Source organism: Rousettus aegyptiacus, unplaced genomic scaffold (genome assembly GCF_014176215.1).
Source record: "Rousettus aegyptiacus isolate mRouAeg1 unplaced genomic scaffold, mRouAeg1.p scaffold_m13_p_1, whole genome shotgun sequence".
NCBI lineage: Eukaryota > Metazoa > Chordata > Mammalia > Chiroptera > Pteropodidae > Rousettus > Rousettus aegyptiacus.
This window is the reverse complement of record NW_023416284.1, coordinates 51,761,030-51,780,155: the sequence shown is the minus strand read 5'-3', so window position 1 is coordinate 51,780,155 and position 19,126 is coordinate 51,761,030. Positions and strand designations below refer to the sequence as shown.

The following is a 19,126-nucleotide window of genomic DNA, read 5'->3' as shown; positions in this document are numbered from 1 at the left end:
CAAGGCAGCTATCTCTGTATTAGAGGTTTGTTCTGAAAGTAATAAAGTGTTAGGGGTCCTTATGTGAAGGTTTTATCTAAAAACCCTAGAATTTATATTTAAGCCCCTAAACTGTGTCTCTGAATTTCATGTCTTTTTGTACAGTTCAAACATGCTTAAGTAAAATTGTGTTTCTTGAGGTCATGGTCATTAATGGGAGAATTAGAAGGGGGTAAAAGAGAAAAAGATTCTCTAAGCTCTTACTCTAGGACTCTCCATTTAAATTTCAATGAAATTTTATTATAATGAATATCTGTCAGTCTGGTTATTAGAGAGAAAGTGTTATTTAAGGCTGCATGCATTCATAGTGCTGGGTGGCATGGGGTAGGAAACTAGCCTCAGTTTCCCCACTCCTTGACATGTTGGTTTTGAATATGTAAGCGCTACAGGAATTTTTTTTGACTGCTCTAGTAGGACTATCCCACACTCTTCCCACCATTCTTTCTCTTTTTATCTTTCTTTAGCTCTATCATGTAAGTGTAGGTTCCCTTAAAACCTCAGCCAAGGTGTTATAATTTTTTGTATGTAAAATTTAAAATTACTAGGTGTTTTTTAATAGTGGGGCAAGTTTGGATTCTTTTGACACTCTTTGATATTAAGCATGATTAAAATTAGTGGGGCTTTGTTTTTCCTCTTCCTTTTCCCTAAACTACAGTAGTTAATTTATAGATACGCTTTCAGTATAAAATACTTCAGCCAAAAATACTCTTCTGAGGGTTATATTTTTCAATCTTTTTACTACAAGCACAATAACATACAATTAATGATAATTATGCTTTATGTGGTTAAATTATATTTTTATTTCAGTCTTTAATATAATTTATTTGACAAGTTCATTTTCCCTGTTGTGGTCACTAGATACTTCCACACAAGGAACATGTATTCTTTTCATCCATTCTGATTACCTTTTACTCTATGGGTAGTCTTGACAGGGCTAAGATATCTAAGGAGAATGATTGCACTACATATAATTAAAGTTACCATTTCAGCACTGAGGCTATTTTTTAAAAGGAGTCATTCAAAACCTTCCTAAAGTAGATTAGGCCACTTTTGTCTTTTTGTCATTATCATCATCATTATCACCATCATCATCATCATCATCAAATAAAATGTGTAAGTTTTCTCGTGCCCAGGAGAATCACATATGACTTAAAAATAATTTGATTTACTGTGGTCATTTTCATCAATGGCTCTAAGAATAACCAGAAATTTAGAAACATCAATCTCTGCAAATCTATCTTTAGAAATCATGATTAATGGGACCCAAAGACTTGATAATCTCTAATTCTGAGAGCATTTAGATGCCATCAGAATCAGAACTATACTCAAGGATTCGGGTTCAGTCCCTGTTCTTTAGTGATAAAACTCAATTGATGAGATGTAAAAACAGACTCCTAGAGACACAGCCTATTGGGCTGTATATTACTGGCAAATGTGTTCTGTTAGGCCTACCTTGCTTTGCTTTGTTTTATGTGTTAACCAATATCAAAAAGGATATTTTACCTGGAGATATGAATTCCTGACCCCTCTTGAAAAAACAAAATTCTTACATCTCAGGGATTCATTTCCTACAAGGTAACCTACATATGCAAAGTAATGCATGTGCTCTCAGCTCCCTGTAGTCCCTACCCCTTATTCAAGTACAGCCTACATATTTATACCACCGTGCCATGTATTTAGCATTACTGATCTCTACAGTCATTCTGTTTGCAACCCTTAAACAAAAACCTGCGTTGTGGGCTACTAAGGAAACACTAGGCCTGGAAATCCAGGGCTTGCGTAGTTGTGACCATAATGTCTCTGGGCCTATCGGTTCAGTTGAGCCAAATAAACCTCTTTTGATGAACTCCTGTGATAGTTGTGGCTGTCAATTGAGAAACAACATGTAAAAACACTTTGAAGTGCTTCAAGTGTAAAAACATGTTAATCATATCCAGGTACAAAAAATAGACATATCTTGTCAACTAAAATTTTGAGTTCCTCCTACTGAGAATAGTATTGGCACTGCAGAAGGAATAAATAAGAAAAAGGAAACTGTCCCTGGTCTGAAGCTGTAGTAGTCTATTTCATAGGCAGCTAGAGTCATGGAAAGAGCCTGGTATTGAGTTAAAAGAGTTGCACTGAAGTCCTGGAAGCTATGCACAAGTCATTGTACCTCCATGAAACTCATTTCCTCATCTATAAAATGTGGAAGACAGGACCTGCCCTCTAAACTCACAGATTTGTGGTCATGATTAAATGAAATAAAATATGTGAAAGTAATGAATAAACTATAAGACATTATTCTAATATAGTCAGTAATTTGTACTTAGTGATAAACTGTGGACACAGAGACGAAGCATATTTCAAGCCTAATATTTATACGCCTTAAGTTTGAAGAGATGACAAAGTAGTTTTGAATTAAATCAGAGACAGCTTTTTGGAAGAGGAAACTTTCGATTGTGTCTCACTTCTGGCTGTAAATATGAGAAGGAGTCTATTTTGCTAATTAAAATAAACTTACCATAGGCGTTTTCTGATGTACACCTTTGTTGTGACTGAAATTGGGTATTTCATATGTCCTTCAGATTACTTACTTCAATATAATACATTATATAAAGTAAAATTTAGAAAGAGTGCAAAAAAAAAAAAACTTGTGATTTTTCTGACTCAAAATTCTCAGGACATTTATTAGACCTGGAAGGAATCTTTGAGATGATATTTTACAAACCAGGAAACAGAAGAACAGAGGACTTAAATGACTTGTGCAAGTTTTTAAAGCTTGCAGGGTCAACACTCAAAACCCAGAATTTGGACTCCAGCGTCCTTTCCACTGCACCACACTGATGCTGGAGCAACTTTTGGCTATGGCACTGAATTGAAACACTGTATATTTACATAATCAGATCAGGGTAGGAACATAGACTAGGAAAGGAGAAGCATTAGTAAAATTGTTGCAAATTAGGAAGTGAGTTTTGGGGAATCCTCAGTTTGTAGAGAAAAAAATATTTTGCTTCCTTCTTCCTCACTGGTAACCCTCTCACCACTCTACACCTTCTGCCATTCTTTTAAAGCCTGGTTGCTACCTTTACATTCTCAGACGTGTCTTAAACTTTTGCATTCCCTTGCAGTCGGGACACCGGTGAGGTTCCTTCTCTGATCAGCACTCTAGAGCAGGACAGCTCCTCCAGGAATATGAAAACTTTCCAAACCCCCGCACAGATGAGAAAGAATGCGGTCACTGGAACAGTGTCTCCTGAAGGCCAAGAAACCACTCCTCCCCCTCCCAATTCCTTCAGCATCTGAGAGCTCATGAACTTTCTTGCCTCTTTTTCCACAGCCTTAAGGGGATTTAAGAGGTTTAGGGCCTGAACTAGGTCATTCTTCCAGGTGTCTGGCGGTGGGCTGTCTCTAAAATTTAATTGTCTCTACCAGCCGCCAATTTCCCTCGTCCCTCTTCCTTTCTCAGATCCGGAGGGGGCGAAGGCATCCGCGCGCCCCAGGTCTCATCGCCTGCCTGAAATTCGAGTTCGATGCTCAGGAGGAGGCTCTTAGGGGAGCCTGGTCGCGAGTGCGGGTGCCTGTTCTCTTTAGCTGGCCGGAGTTCTTGTTACCCTACGGGTACCTTACGTGGGCTTGCCCCACCTCCCACATCGCACGTCCTGTTGCCTGTGAAAGGGCTTCGGAGGCCGAGAGGCAGGCTGGCATGCAGAAGGCGGGCTCCACCAAAGTCAGGCTTTCTGGCTTTCTCCTCCCCGGTCACAGATGGCTGTGGACTCCCCGCTTCCTACAACAGCCCCCCGCCGCCGCCACCGACGCTTTCCCCAGCAGCGACTGCTGGATGACGGCGCCGTCGCTGGTTGGATTGGAGCTGGCGTCTCAGACGGGACACCGGGGGTGGGGGAGTGGGGGAGGGAGGGTGTGGGAAAGGGGGAGGTCAGCACTGGGCGGACGCTCCGGGTACCCAGCGCTGCCCGCTCCAGCAGCAAGAGCTGTACAGCAGCAGCAACTGCCGCCGCCGCAGCCGCAGCCACTACAGCAGCGCGAGCGCGAAGCTCGCAGCCCCGCGCGGCGGAGAGCAGAGGGGCGGCGGCGCCCGCCTCAGCCGAGCCTAGTCGAGCCGAGCGCGCATCCCGGCCGCCGCCGCCGCCGCCGCCTCGCAGATGCCATCACAGCAACAAAGAGCTCGCTGAGCTGAAAGCTGCGGCCAGAGCTCGCCTGGAAGACAAGGAGCCGGCTCCCGGAGCTGGGCAGCAGCCTCAGGAAGCGCGTGGGGGGTCTGGGGGAGGGGAAGGGGTAGAAGATGGCCAAGAAGAAAAAGATCCCCAGCATCAAGGGTGAGTTCCGCTCCATTCCCACCTCGCCCCATCCCACCTCCTACCTGCGGTCTGCCCCTCGGGGCGGCCTGTTTACATCCAGAATAGCCCAAGTGGACGGCTGCCTACCAGAGAAGAGTTTGCCTTCTCTGGGAGGTGGGGGAACCTCACCACGGCTGCACCCCCTTTGCCTCCGGGGAGACTGACTGGAGTTTGTGCCCTTTTTCTAACCTGGGGAAATCTGGAGACTCTTCTTTCATCTCATCCTTTTCCTACTTCACAAGCTTGGGTATCTGTTGCACCTTACCCCCTTAGGTAGTGGGAAAAGAAGCAACTCTTGGCTCCTAGAATCTAATCCTTTTCAGAATCAGGCCGTCTGTGTGTGTGTGTGTGTGTGTGTGTGTGTGTGTGTGTGTGTGTGTGTGTCTGAGAGAGAGAGAGAGTGAGTTTTTCATGATCTCTTCTATTCCCTCCTTACAACCTTCTCCTGCCTCCCCTTCATCCCTAGAGTAACTAGTTCTACATCCATTTTCCCAACCTCCATCCTTAGGATGCGATAGGAGCTGTCTGGCTCTCCTTTCCCTCCACAGTTAAGGGGACTTGCTACAAGCCGGGTACCCTGTGGACTATTTCCCTTTAACCGACTGCTGAGACAGGCAGTGACTCCGGCCGAGCAATCTCCCTGTTGCTCCTTTGGAACCAGGGCTTCCAAAGTTGGAAAGTTCTCGGGGGGCGGGTGGGGGGTGTTGGACTGGGGGGTGGCGGGTGGAGAGAAGTGATGGCAGGAAGGACTAGAAAGAGCTTGTTGCTGGGGTGACTTGAGATATCGCGGCGTGGTCGGGGCTGGACTACGGAGGGAGCCTCCTGGGCGAAGTCTGGCCGCCCGGGGAGTGGGGTCCCCAGGACTCACAGAGGGCCACCAGCGGGGACCAGGTGCACCCGCCGCCGGCGGCTTCTGCAGCGCGGACTCGCAGAGGTCGCTGCTTGCCCTCTCCCTCGCGCTCCCGCGCTCTGGCTGGGGAACGCGCTGTGGCCGCGAGGTGTCTGCAGCACTGCGGAGAGGGAAGCCAGCTCCATACCATGCGCGGTGAGAAGGGCTGTGCGCTGGGGGAACTGGACCTGAGCGTGGTGCGGAGCAGCGGCGTTTGAAGTTGGATATTGACCCGATGGGCCTTAATGGCCCAGGAGGCTGAGACTTACTGCGCCATGGGGTTATATAAAATCGGACCATGACTCTGAGATGGAAAGGGCGTGTTATTGAATATATCGGCTTGGTTTACTGCAGGGCACTTGGCTGGCTTTAGCTTGCTTCTTGTCTCCGCCCTCCCCTCGCCCCCACAAGTCTTGCTTGTGGGAGCTTAGCTCCACTCTAGAGGTCACTAGGGGGGCGCAACTTTTATCTTGGTGCTTCAGCTTGCCTTTTAATTGCTCCAGAGTGCTCAGATCACTTACTGGAAAGGGTTTAAAACCATGATCCTTAGTCTTTTGGCAGACGTTACTACAGAACACCCAGGATCTTGTACTTGAAACTGTAATATATGTATAATAAATTTATTGCAGTGTATTTCCTTAAAAATATTACAGATCCTCTCAAATAGAAGAGGCTTTAAACCTGTCCTCCCCCCACCCCCGTGAATTAGTATATGTTTATAGTGGTGGACGACTAAAGAATGAGAGTATATTCATCCATAAACAGTTTATTTACCATAATATCAAAGAATTAGTCTAAACGCAGATCGACAAGGTGCATTAGCTGCACTTTTGGTTCACTCGTTTTTTATGGAACCATATGGCACAATAAAGGGAACAGAAGGATTGGTTTCAGCGCTGCTGAGGTGGCTATCCATTGGCAGGAATATGTTTTATACCCACCTCAAACCTGGCAGATTGTAAATGGCCCATGAGAGTGGAAAAATTTTTACAGTTTTACAGTATATGCCAGCTAGAAACAACCTTGCCCCTGAAATTAATCTTGGCAGAAGCACAGAAAAATACAAACGAGACCAAAATAATGAAGAGTGAACTCTTTCTAGTATGAGATTTGATAAAACACCCTCTTTTTACTCTCCCCCTTAAACACCAAGAACGTTTTGTTTTGTATGCCAAGATAGGATTGTGTGTATCTTTTAAAATTTGGTAGTGAAATAATTGAAGAATAGTGGTTAGTAGAGTTTTATCATTTAAGCGTTAATAGTTCCTTTAGAAGAGTTAATAATCAAGCTTTCCTAGGATGTGTTCTCAAAATTTTTTCTTGTAGTTCTTTAAAAATAGTATTTTCTCATGCTGCATATTTTTCTTAGAGGGAAAGTTATTTAGCTCTTATTGACTTGTGTTCCTCTCGACTAATGTTAAGTTTCTTTTTTGTTGTTGTTATCAGTGTATTTAATCTCTCAGAAAGATAATACTCTTTTTTTTTTAATCTTGGAGCTTCACTTTAGCAAAGCATATTTGGTTGTGATATTTTACAGATAACAAAAGCAAATGTAGGAAGTTGTAATCCATCGACTTGCCTCAATTTTGTCTTTTAAGAGGAGAGCTGTGCAATAGCATTTGACTACAGGTTTGCTGCACTGCTTTCAGACATCTGCTTCTAAGCTACAACCAATTGAACTGGGACAGCCTAGTCAAAAACCAAATGGCTAAATATTGCTAGGCTTTTTTTTTTTTTTTTTTTGGCAGGATGCTGCAGTGAACTTTGCTGGATAATAAACTATAGGCTTAGCAATACATTCCATGCTGTGTTGGTTGTCCTCTTTTGAGCACTGCTTCTTTGCTTAGCTACACTTAGCATGTGGGGAGAGATCATTTGTTGGGTCATGTGACAAGCAAGTTGTTCATTGGCTTCTGAAGTCCTAGCAATAGGGACTACAATATGTAGAACAGCTAGAAATTGCCCAAAGGAAAATGCAGTTTCTTAACATGAACAGAAGAATAAGGTGAGTTGGCAGTATTTCTCAAAGGATACTAACATTTATTTGTGATAACCTTACCAAAGGACAGCTTTTCAAAAAGGCTAATGGAATATTTATTAATCCAATATTTATAATGTCATAAAATATGCTATAGTCCATGATTATAAAAGTCTTATGAACATGTTACATTAGGTATCGTGATGTTAACACCCCCATTACATTCCCAATATTAGTACAACAAGAATATCTTACTTTATTACTCAAGTTTAAAGGTTAAATTATGGTTGAATCATCTATTTGTGCATTTATTTAGCATATATGTATTGAACACTAAATATATACCAGGTTCTGTGCAAAACACTAGGGATGCAGTGATGAAAATGACAGACAATGAAGAATACATTAGGAAGGAGCCTGGGAAGAGCTGGTAAACAAATACATAAGTAAAAAATTTTTACAGTGATTAATGCCATAAATAAAATGAAATGCTGTGCTAGAAAGTGATTGCGGGGTTACTTTAGATTGTCTGAAGAGGTGACATCTGAGCTGGAAACCAAAGGATGAAGAATAATTTGTGTGCCAAAAACTGGAATATAGCATTTGCAATGCCTTAAGGCAGGAATAAAGTTGCACCTTGGCATGCTCAAGTACAGAAGGAAGGCCAATTTGGCTGAAATGTGGCATATGAAGTAGAGACAGGTTGGAAGAAGCCAGATCTTTTTGCCCCTAAACAGGAGTGTAGACTTTATTTTAAGTGCAGTGGGAAGCCAACTGATACCTCCTGAGATGTTTGGGTTACATTCCTATCCTTGAGGATAATTTCAGGGAGGGCAACTTTCCTATACCAACTCCCTAGACCAAGTAAAGCTACCCAATGGACTTCACTTTTCTAAAAGCTCGAGTTAAACTCAGGTATCTCCTCTTATATTTACCAAAATACCTATAATATTTTGGAATGAGATATTGATAGCATTTTTAGGAATCTGCTTAAAAAAACAATTCTAAAGAAAACAAGGGCCAATTTAACATTTTAATAAAGATATCAGGTTAGTCACTCACCTAGTAAGGAAGTCAATCTTAGGAAAAAACATGTTGTAATGTTAGAGGGGAAGATTTTATAAAGATTCTGAAACATAACTGTGCAGTATGCAGAATGCAGAAGGCAGCATCAGGAGTTCTTAAGTAATGAGAAGAGATCCATGAAAGAAGAGTGATGTTGAGAAAGGGGACATGAGAAAGCCTATAAGACAACATTAGCTAATTCATGACTTTACCAAGAGAAGCAGAAGCCTCTTGTGAGAGTGTTCCAAGAGATATGCTCTAATTCAATCACAAAGGAAATTCAGATCAGGGTACCTTTATGCTTTTGACTGATCAAGTAAGCACACAGGCTTTTAAAAGATCTCTTTGATTTTCCTTAATCATTATTAGATTGTTATTGTGGATTACAAACCTCGCAGGTGAAAACAGCATGAAAAAATTTAATGATAAAAACTGCCATTTGTTGAGGGTGGCTGCTTGACAGCTAGTTAGCAGAGAGATTATACTCTTGATTCTCTGATCTTCTGCCTAGAAGTTAGTGGAGGGATGGGGGTAGGAGATGGAGTCCATTGGATGATTTTCTGTCCTCCAAACATTTGTGACTAGAAGGTGCCATGATATTTAGGGAAGCCATAAATAATTATTTTAAAGCTCGCCACTGCCTTTTCTCACTTCCAAATTGCTTCTTTGCCCAGGATTAATAGTGAAAAAAAATATACTAAAAATTTTTGTGGCTTCTGGGCTTTACTCCCTCTTTTTCTTTGTACTTCACATCTCTTTTTTGAGGCTAGCCAGGCTGGTTGGTACCACAGGAATTATGTAACTAAGAAAGTATCTGGCCCTTAGTGATATTGTAACACAATGTGTTTATGACATCAGCTTTTTTTCATAGTATTGAGAGGCATAGTATGTTGCAGTTGGAAAAAAGGCTCAGTGTTTACAGAGCAATTGGAGAAGTGACAAGAGGTGAGTGATTTGCTAAATATGAATAGTCTATGTCTATAAGGAATTTGGTCACTTATTATTTGTAAATACATATTCTAATAAGTCTTGATTAATATGTAATTTAAGTATATATATATAAGCTAAGAAATGTATCTTGATTGTGTGTGTGTGTGTGTATATATATATATAATTTAAGTTTCTATATACAGATAAGTCAAGATATATGAGGTCTAAGAATAAATTATGTACTGTGGATAGAGACATAACCAAGCACTGTGACTCTTTTTCCTTTGTCTACATCTAGTGTTTTAATATGTCTACTTTCCTCCAGGTTTATCAAGTTTAACATAGAAAGGTTAGACATTTTTCCCCCTGCTGAATCAAGAGGATGATACATCTTCTTTCCTTGAAAGTGACACAACTTTATTGTTTGTGATCCACTTTTAAAATTAGAAATACATTTCTAACAAAAAGTAGGCTAACTGTTCACAGATGCTAAGGTGATATTGTACAGAGGTTTTAGGGCTCTCTAGAGATGGGAAGGCAAGACAGGTAAACTAATGTTCTTGCTCTTAGAAGTGGCATAAGTAGGAAAAGATGCATCTAGGTCATCTCTGAGGTGGATTTAAATTGTTTTGCTATTCAGGTGGTAAGCCATTTGACTGCGGTGGTAGCCAGCTTTCAAGATAGTCCTCAATATTCTTCACCTACTGGTATTCGCACCCTTCCATAGGAGTATTCATACCTTCTCACACTGAATCTTGGCTGACCTGTGTAGAAGACTACAGTGTACATATAGGAATTGTGGCTTCCACTTTGCTCTTACTAATTCTTCCAGCAATAGGCTGCCACCTTGCAGTGTCTGGGGTTTTCCATGTTCCTATTTGCTATCTATTTCTCCATGTCCCTACATGGATACCCATTATGGGCTATGAGCCCTTTGAGGGTCTTGATTGTGTTTTATTTATCCTTTAATCCAAAATGTCTAGTATAATTCTGGGTATATCACAAATACTAAATGAATGTATTATTGAGTGAATCAAGCATATACTTTTTTCTATATTTGTAAATATTCTTCATAATTATAATTTTAATGGCTTGATAATATTCAAGTACATTCTTTTAACATAAATTGTATAATTGGCTGAATTTTTAAGGTTTTCTCTGCAAATATAATAATCTAATGAACATTTGTGTGTGTGTGTGTGTGTGTGTATGCGCATTCACATGTGTTTGCATGTGTGTGTGTTTACTGTATTGAACTATCTCTTTAGGTTAAAGAGACCCAGTAGCATCAGAGTCTAAAAGTTAAGCGTGACCCATGAAAGGAAAAGTGAATTTGTTATTAATATATCTAAAGACTTGTTCTGATTGAATATGAGAAGATTTGATGTTGACTCTAAGTCATAGTAGTATTATCATATAATAATGTTATAAATTCTCAGAAAGTTAGCTGGAATAGTAATCTGTGGGTCAGATTATGTAATAATAGTTTAAGTCCTAAGAAAAGAAGTACAGAAGAAAGTGATGCTAAATTATCTTTCTTTAATTGGAACTCCTGGGTTTATATTTCAAGTATCATTCATTTCTCTTCATACTATTTATCGATACAGTTTTACACAAATATGAAATTAAGCTGTAAACATTTTGAAAGTAGAGACTACTAAATCTTTTTCTATATGTTACTATACTAACATATAGTAAGTGTTCAATAATAATTTGTTAAATGAACAAATGAATGAATTTTAAAATGCAGTTTTTTTGAAATCGTACAAGTGAGGGCATAGAACTAAAACTCATAGATACAGCTCAGAGCAGGTACCACTTCTTTCTTTATTAGGAAGAGTTCAGATATTCCCTAAACAATCCAAAATGTGAATCTATTTCCAGCCAGGAATTGGCTTACTGTTTTTATTTCTTCAAGATTTCAAATAAGGAACTGTTCAACTCATGAAAAGTTTTTTTTTTTTTTTTTTTTTTTTTTTTTTTTTTATTGTGGAAAAAGTTTGGTTCCATGATCCATAGGAAATAAGTATCAACTGGGTCAGGGCCTTTGAGATGTTTCTGAAGTATTGAACTCTAGTATGCTTAGACAGGAAAATTCTGATTTAAAAATACAGACAATGGATGGAGGTTGCTGAATAAAATATGAAAGGCTGCCCTTAGGCAGTATCTTTTCCAGAGGACACATTACTGTCACCTAAGATAGCCTTTAGTTCATTCGTAATAAATGGCTTTTCCACATTCAGAATCTTTAAATCTCATTACTCTAGAATTATTTCTGAGATTCTGAAGAGATATTTTCTACTTCCTCCCTTCTTTCCTTCCTTTGTTTTAATTATTTTCTTATTTTGGGCTAGTCCTGGTTAACAAAAAGTAATTTATTGAAAATTGTTTTGTTAAAGCCTACAGACATGTAATACTAAGTATAGCAATTTTAAGGATTGTCAAATGAATTTATGTATTTGTGTTCAACCATATTTATTTCACTAAAATCTTAAGTAAAATAATAATATACCTAGAAAAACTAACATTTTCAGGTCATTATCATTTAATATTGTAAGTTTAATAATCTTTCTTTTTACTAAAATGATTTAAAAGGAAAAGCTACCATATTGTCTTTGCCTATTTCTAAGTATACCTTTCTTCCAAGCTATAAAAACTTTATAATTGTTATCTCATTAATCTTTAAGAGGCAGGAAAATTTACAGATGTTATTTTTCCCATTTATAAATATTAAGAAGCATTGAAGCTCTGTTGCTTACTATCAATTTGCATATCACTTGATCATTTCATTATAATTTTGAATGTAATTTTATATTTGACATATGGACACTTTTTAAAAAGGTTAACCTATAAATGAAATATTATTATTAAGACTGAAATTAAGCGTTCCTAACTTGTAGTCTTTTTTTTCTATTCTGTAGGCAGTCAGATATTATGATACAAGATAAGAAAAATTTTATCTTTTAACATTCTTTTTTTTCATTTGGAGCACTAATGACATTTGGATCTGACTTAGAAGTCACACTATATTTAAATATGTTCTCTCTTTTTTCCTTTTAGAAGTTCCTTTTTTTATTTTAATTTTTCAAAAGATGACCTATTTATGATGTCAGTTTTTTTTTACCATTTTAAATATTGATTGTGAAATCATGTGACTGAAGTTCAGTAGAATTTTAAAATAATGTAACTTGAAATAGTCATCAATATCAAAGTCTAAAGTTCTGAGATAGTTTCCAGTCAGTTTCTGGTTAGCAAGCTGTGAGGAGTCATCAGAGTTAAAACTCCAGAGTGTGTTAAAAGTGGGAGAGTCTTTATCAGTGGTTTAACTTAACTTCTTTTGCACATAAATAAACTTTGGCTCAGAGAGGTTAAAATTACTTTTCCAAAGTCACACAGCCTCAACTTGGACAAAGCCTAGATTAAAATCGAGGTCTGACTTTTAGTTTAATGCTGCTTTTCACCACATCCTCTGGAATTTGCTCTATTGTCTATGGATGACATGGCAGATGTAGCAACAGAGGTCTTCCATTTATGGCCTGGGTGTATGTGGTGGGGTGGTGGGCACTTGCATATATGTACAGTTCCTCCAACCTTAGGGTTAAGAGCAAAAGAAGGGTTCTTTAACTGTGCTTACTCATGTATCAAGTCTCATCTTGAAATTTTGACATCCCTCCTTGTCAATACTTACACGTTTCCATATCCTTGTGGTGTTTCACTTATAGCATTTATCAAACTCTTTTAATTGCATGTGCACTTGTCTTTCTTTCCTACCAGACCATAAATTTCATGCCTTGTTCATAGGTATACCTTTGATGGCTACTAGCACAGTGCCTTACATACACTTAGTTGTCCACAATTATTTGTTGAGTAAATAAATGAATAAATATTATCTTCTTTTAAAAAAGAAAACATTACGAAGTAGTTATAGGGATCAGGTACCTTATTTTAGGAAGAATACTGTTTTATCTCAATTCAATTTCTTATCATGCCTAGTCATACATTCTCAAAATGATTTTTCTTAACATTTTTAACATCTTCCCAGAGGCCTTGCCCTTTTCCCCCCTCCCATCCCCCGAGGCTTTGGGGTCAGACAGATGTGTTCAAATCCCAACGATGTGATCTTTGGCAAGTTACTTAACCTTTTTGAAGTTTGATTTTCTTATCTGAAGAATAGAGACAATAATATTTACCTTACAGAACTATTGCAAGGATTAAATCACATAACAAATGGCAAAATATAGAGCATCGTGTTGTGTGTAGAAGGTATTCAACAAATGCTCATTTTATTACCCTTTCTATTTTACTCCTTCCCTTTCCTTCTCTCTGCTGCCTTCATTTCTCCCACTCTCCTTTCTTCCTTCTTTCTCCTACTTCTTTTCTGGTAATGAGAGAATGACAGAAAACTAGAATAGTCAAAACTAGATTTTTCTTAGCAAAGGTGCTCTACCCAGTAAATTAGTTTTGGCCTCAGCTTACCTCCTAGTCAGCCTCTGTTTTTTGACACTTCTTTTTTCTCTGCCCTATTTGTACCTACAACTGACCAGGTTTACCTTGTTTCCAATGTCGGCTTGCCCAAAATCCAATTGTTCTGCCATATGCCTGATGATCTACATGTATTCTGTAGCAAGATAGCAGGAAAGGGAACAAATGAGGACTTGGGTAACAAAATGTAATTTACTGAAAATGGTTTTGTTTAAAACTGAAAGGGCCATAGGCAGTGCAAACTCTAAGAGGTTTTGATCGCAGAAAGTTCTTCCGGGAGCTGGGTTTTTAGAATGACATTCAAGGTCTGATCTAAAAGGGAAAGGGGGACGTTTACAGCTATTTGTATTTCTGCTCTTTACTGTTAAGGATGCTATTTCATTATTTTTCAGTTAGGCTATGTTGCGAAATTTTTCTAGCCGAAATTAGACTTAATATTTAAAACTGTTATAGAACAGAGAGAGTTTGTCCACCAAACACTAAACACGGAGAATTGCAGTAGAGAAATATTGGCTATTTTATTGACGAATGGCACCATCCAGGAGAATGGACAGCTAATGCTCAAAAGCCTGAACTCCCTGATGGCATGTAGGTTACAGATTATATAGGATGAAATCACAAGACACCATGGGTTAGGGATTTGAGGTTGTGCTGGGAGCTGATTGGTTAGAGGGCGAGGTAAGGGTAATGAATCATTTCTTCAGGTCTTGACAAACAGCTCTGAGATCTTTTCCCATATTCCTCTGTCCAGTCCCATTGGAAAGTAGTCAGGGGATCCTTCCACCTTAGGGCCCAGGAACTGAAACATAACTTAGGTCAAGATGTTATTTTTAGTTCTGGGCTACTATCTTCTGCTGTCTTGGGGGTTGCTAATTATGGGGAAAGGCTAGCTTTCTGAGGAGTATATATATATAGAGAGAGAGGGGAATCCTAGAGAAAGCTAGGATTTAAAAGTAAATTTAATCAAAGTTATAAAGACCCTCAGTTTCAAAACAGGCTTAGTTTGTAAAAGGAGAGCTGAGCCACATAACTGAATGAAAAAAAATCATAAAAATAAGTTAAATGATCAAAGCCACACGCAAAGGAAAAGACTCTCTTGACACAGTCAATCTTACTTAGGCACAGACAGGGAGTGATCATGAACAGTCAGAGGTGGAGTAGCTACTGGTGAGTTTGGATTAGATCATAGATCAGCTAGCTAAGAGTTGAGAATAAAGTTTCCAAGATTGTTTGGCTTCAAGTGAACCTCTTCTATTTTTAATCTACCCCTAACAAGCTGTGTGACCTGGAGCCCTTAGGTTGCAAAATACTATCTGTAAAACAAACTGTTTAATACTTGTAAGATGTTGCTATTGATATTCTTTCTTTAGTTTAAAGCCAAACCTTTGTTTAGAAGGGCTGGCGGGAGACTTTAATTAGCTCAGCTGGATTCCTCTAATGCTGAGTTTTGAAACCTTGGCACTTTTAACATTTTGGGCTTGATAATTTTTTGTTGTGGATGGAAGCTGTCCTGGGCATTGTAGAATGTTTAGAAGCATCCTTGAACTCTACCTGCTAAATGTTAGTAGAATCTTGTGTTCTGGGGTACCCCCCGCTTTTGAGAACCACTTCTCTAATGAAGAAGAGATTAAGATGGTTGTCTATACTCCTCTAGAAACTGAAATTAAAAAAAAAAACCATAAAATTTACTCTATTGCAAATTGAGCTTTGTTAAGCATTTTCATTCATTAAGCATTTTGTTGAATGTGTGCAGGTACGGTGCTAGGCTCTGGGGGTACATGGATAAGTAGGACCTGATCTCTACTTATAAGGAGCTTGCTTTCTACTAAAGAGAGAAGTAGTATTTTACCAGTTAAGTGCAATGATACACTGCAACTCAATATAAGGTACAATTGAAATACAAATGTGTGACCTTCCCATTCATCCTAGGGAAAGGTGTTAGTTAAAGCTTAATTGAGAAAATAGTAACCATATGAGACTGTATTTCAAGTGATCAAACAAAATCAACCTTGCTTACATTTATATTATGTCGATACTGTATTTTCTGCCTAGTGTTTGTTTTTATTTTATGTGTACATATATTTTTAGATATGATTAATGTTTCTCTGATGCAGTGGTTCTCAACTTGTCTTTCTTGGATCAGCAGCAGCAGCATCTGGGAACTTTGAAATACTAAATCTTAGGAAAAAAAAAAAGAGAGAAAGAAATAAAGAAATACAAATTCTTGGGCTCCCACCGAGACCCACTGACTTAGAAACTCTGGGGTAAGGCCCAGTAGTCTGTGTTTTTACAAGCCCCTGTCCCCATTAGATCGCACTGAAGTTTGACAACCATGGCTTTAAGAATTCACTGATTTTACTTAAATGTGTTAATATAAAGTAACTTTTATAAATAAACATAAAATAATATAATAATATAAAATAATATTTTTCAAAGCTGTATACTTATATGAATTAAGCATGTGCTTGGTACCTGCAAACATTATCTCATTTAATCTCCACACAGTCTAAGAGGGAGTTCAGTGGTTCTCGGTCCTGAGTTAGCTTCCAAATACCTGTGAAGCTTAAATGCATTTGTCCAGGCCTCGACTCAGACCTACCGAATTAGACACTGCAGTGTTTCTGATAGATACTGTGATTTAGAATCACCGAAGTAGGTATTCTTGTATATTTTATGTACATGAAAATTGAGGTTTTGAGAGAATACAGAATTTGACTAGAAATTCTGACAGAGGATAAAGCTAAACAAGTATTTTGTTATTTGTCCAGCAAATACTTAATTGGCATTGAATGATTACTGAGACTGTGTGACTTCAAGGACTGTGCTGCTAATCATTCAGGTAAATTCTATTTATGTGATCAGAAAAAAAAAAAAACTTTTTAAAGAGAGAGGAAACTAATATTTGCAAAGTGATTTACAGTGCTTTTACAAAGCATAACAAATTGAAATGTTATTATCATTGTTATTTTACAAATTAGGGAACCAAGGATGAGTGAGATTAAGTGATTCACCTAATATTATAGCAAGTCCTGGGGCCAAGTGTGTGCATGTAGGTTTTCTGACTCTGGATTTTAGCTTTTTCCCCACTTACATTTAACTGTATATTTATGAATAAAGATAGAATAGAGAAGATAGTTATATGACATTTGTTGGATTCATTACCTTCCAGATCATTAAATTTACCTAGAATTGTAAAAAAAACAAAACAAAACAAACAAAAAAAAACAATAAAACTAGCATGGTCTCTATGGTTGAATTTTATTTTACTAAATCTTAAAGAAAGTGTCAGTGAATTATCCATCTTGTAAATATGAGGACTCCAGTTTTTCTAATTAGCTAATAGATATATTGACAGTGTCCTAATTTGTTGCTAATTCAGAATACATTTACCAATTTTACTGTGATATGGGTTTTACATTATAGTGTGATATGGTACCTGGACTAATTTGCTAATGTAGCAGCTAAAGCAGATAGATTTATTTATGCCAGGAAGAGTACAGTTAGGGTAATGCGCTGCTCTCGCTGTCATGACTCTTTTAATTACCTTTGCCTATGTCCTTTCCACCTGGGGTGAATGACAGTAGAAGCTCAATAAAAGGACAGTTTTATTCTCAAGAGCCATTTAGGGTGAGGGCCTTCCACCCTTTATTTTGGATTTTTTCTTTTGAGGTAATTTGGAAAGACAAATACTCATTAAATGAGCTTTATTCAAAAGTCACTACTTCTGTAACAACACATGGAATGGGAGATGTCCTGTTTTCTTAAAATTTGAGACCTCGTAGCTTAGGACACTGGGTGACAGTTACCTTCACACTTCACAGAGAGGTCACAGCCTCATAGGACTTACTGAAATTTGGTCTGATCACCAGCTTGTCATCTGCTCCTGGTCTACTTAGAAGAGAGATCCATTTAAGATTCTTTGAAGGGAATTCATAGGAGTAAAAAGCAATGTGTGGAGTTCCTTTCTTCTCTTTCACTGGAGGGTGGGGGGTGGAGAGGTGGGGAAGTGAGATGCTTCCCTTGCTCCCAAGTGCCCAAGTTTGGGGGAGCCCAAGAGTACTACCTATAAAAGTTAGAGTTGTCTATAAAATGCTGGATTGGCCTCTCAGGCCCTGGCCAGATGCTCGCAAAATCACAGAAACTAGCAGGCTTTTCCCTGGCCTCTACCTGAGCAGAATGTGAGCATTTTCTTGAGAAAATCTGACATGCGGCCCCACATAATCTGGAACAAAGTGTGATAATAATTGGTTTCCACTTCTCCTCTGGGGAAGACTAAGGATAGGGAGCTAAGTAGAGCCATCCTTAACACCAGGACAAGGAGGAAGGGGTGAACAGTTTGTCCAGCTGCACTTTCAGTGTAGTTCCTGTGAGCCAAGTGGACCTTCTCTAAGAGGGCTATCTACTGGGTCAAACAAAGCTGAGAAGGACTGGTGCTGATTACAGTATGTCAGTTGAAGAGTTTATTGTCCATTGCAGGAAACACGTAAGCCATAGGACCTTGCTGAGAGTCTCCCAGGAATCCACAGATATGTCTTGTGAGATTCAAGAGACATGGCAAGAGGGCATTTGATAGTCAAATGAGAATTATAAACAGAGCCTTCATTTTTGATCTATCCCATCTTCCAGGATCTAGACATGTAAAGGGCAAGGAAGGGGGTGAGGTGGTGCAGGGAGGGAAGAAAGGAACGTAAAATAACAAAACATAAACTATCTTCCTACTGCTTCTCCTATTCTCACACACCAGGAGTCATTCCTGACCTGGCAGGTTGAGAAACGCTCCAAATCAAGTATGAGCTTAAATACTTTGATTTAGACAAGATTGAACTTTTTAATACCTGATGGTGAAACTGTTATGAAAAGAAATCTGAAAGAGGTGCTTTCAAGAATAGGGGAGGAGGGACCTGATAGAATTGGATACAGTGAGGGGAGAAAATGAAGCTCCTTCCTGATTGCTACTGAGTCCAGTCTGTGCAGTAATGAATAATGAAGGTCTCGGTTTCTTTAATAGACAAATCGTAAGAAAAAATAAAAGATGGAAGAGTATTCTGTTTTCTGAATCTTAAACAATTTAGAAAAGTACATTATAGAAATGCTTTACTTAAATGAAAGACTAAATTAGGTCATTTCCATGCTACCTGCAAACTTCAAAAATCTATACCTTTTTTGGCATGTGTGTGTATGACTTTTTAATAGGTTGTGGCTAAGAATAATTTCTCAGCTCTCATTATGCTTTTGTATATAACTGGGGCTTGAATATTATTTTTAGAATGCTGTCCACATTTCCCACATCATCGTATCCCATACACATCATTTTTATGTGCTATTATAGGAGAATTTTCATTATAATTCAGAAATTACATTCTTCGTTGCTGAAAACACAGCTTTTAAATTGTTGGTTCTAATAGT

General features: G+C 38.6%; 1 protein-coding gene across 3 annotated transcripts in view; it reads left to right on the top strand.

The window, feature by feature from the left end:
• SLC44A5 (solute carrier family 44 member 5) overlaps nt 1-19,126 on the top strand; it is a 343,060-nt gene that overhangs the window by 60,548 nt on the left and 263,386 nt on the right. Inside the window, exon 1 of one of the 3 annotated variants that reach the window (XM_036235313.1) lies at nt 5,154-5,421. The exons of the other annotated variants lie outside the window; for them this stretch is intronic. Coding sequence (XP_036091206.1) covers nt 5,415-5,421 — 7 coding nt within the window. The 5' untranslated portion in view covers nt 5,154-5,414. Of the gene's footprint in view, nt 1-5,153; nt 5,422-19,126 lie in introns of those variants that run through there. 3 annotated transcript variants of the gene reach the window in all.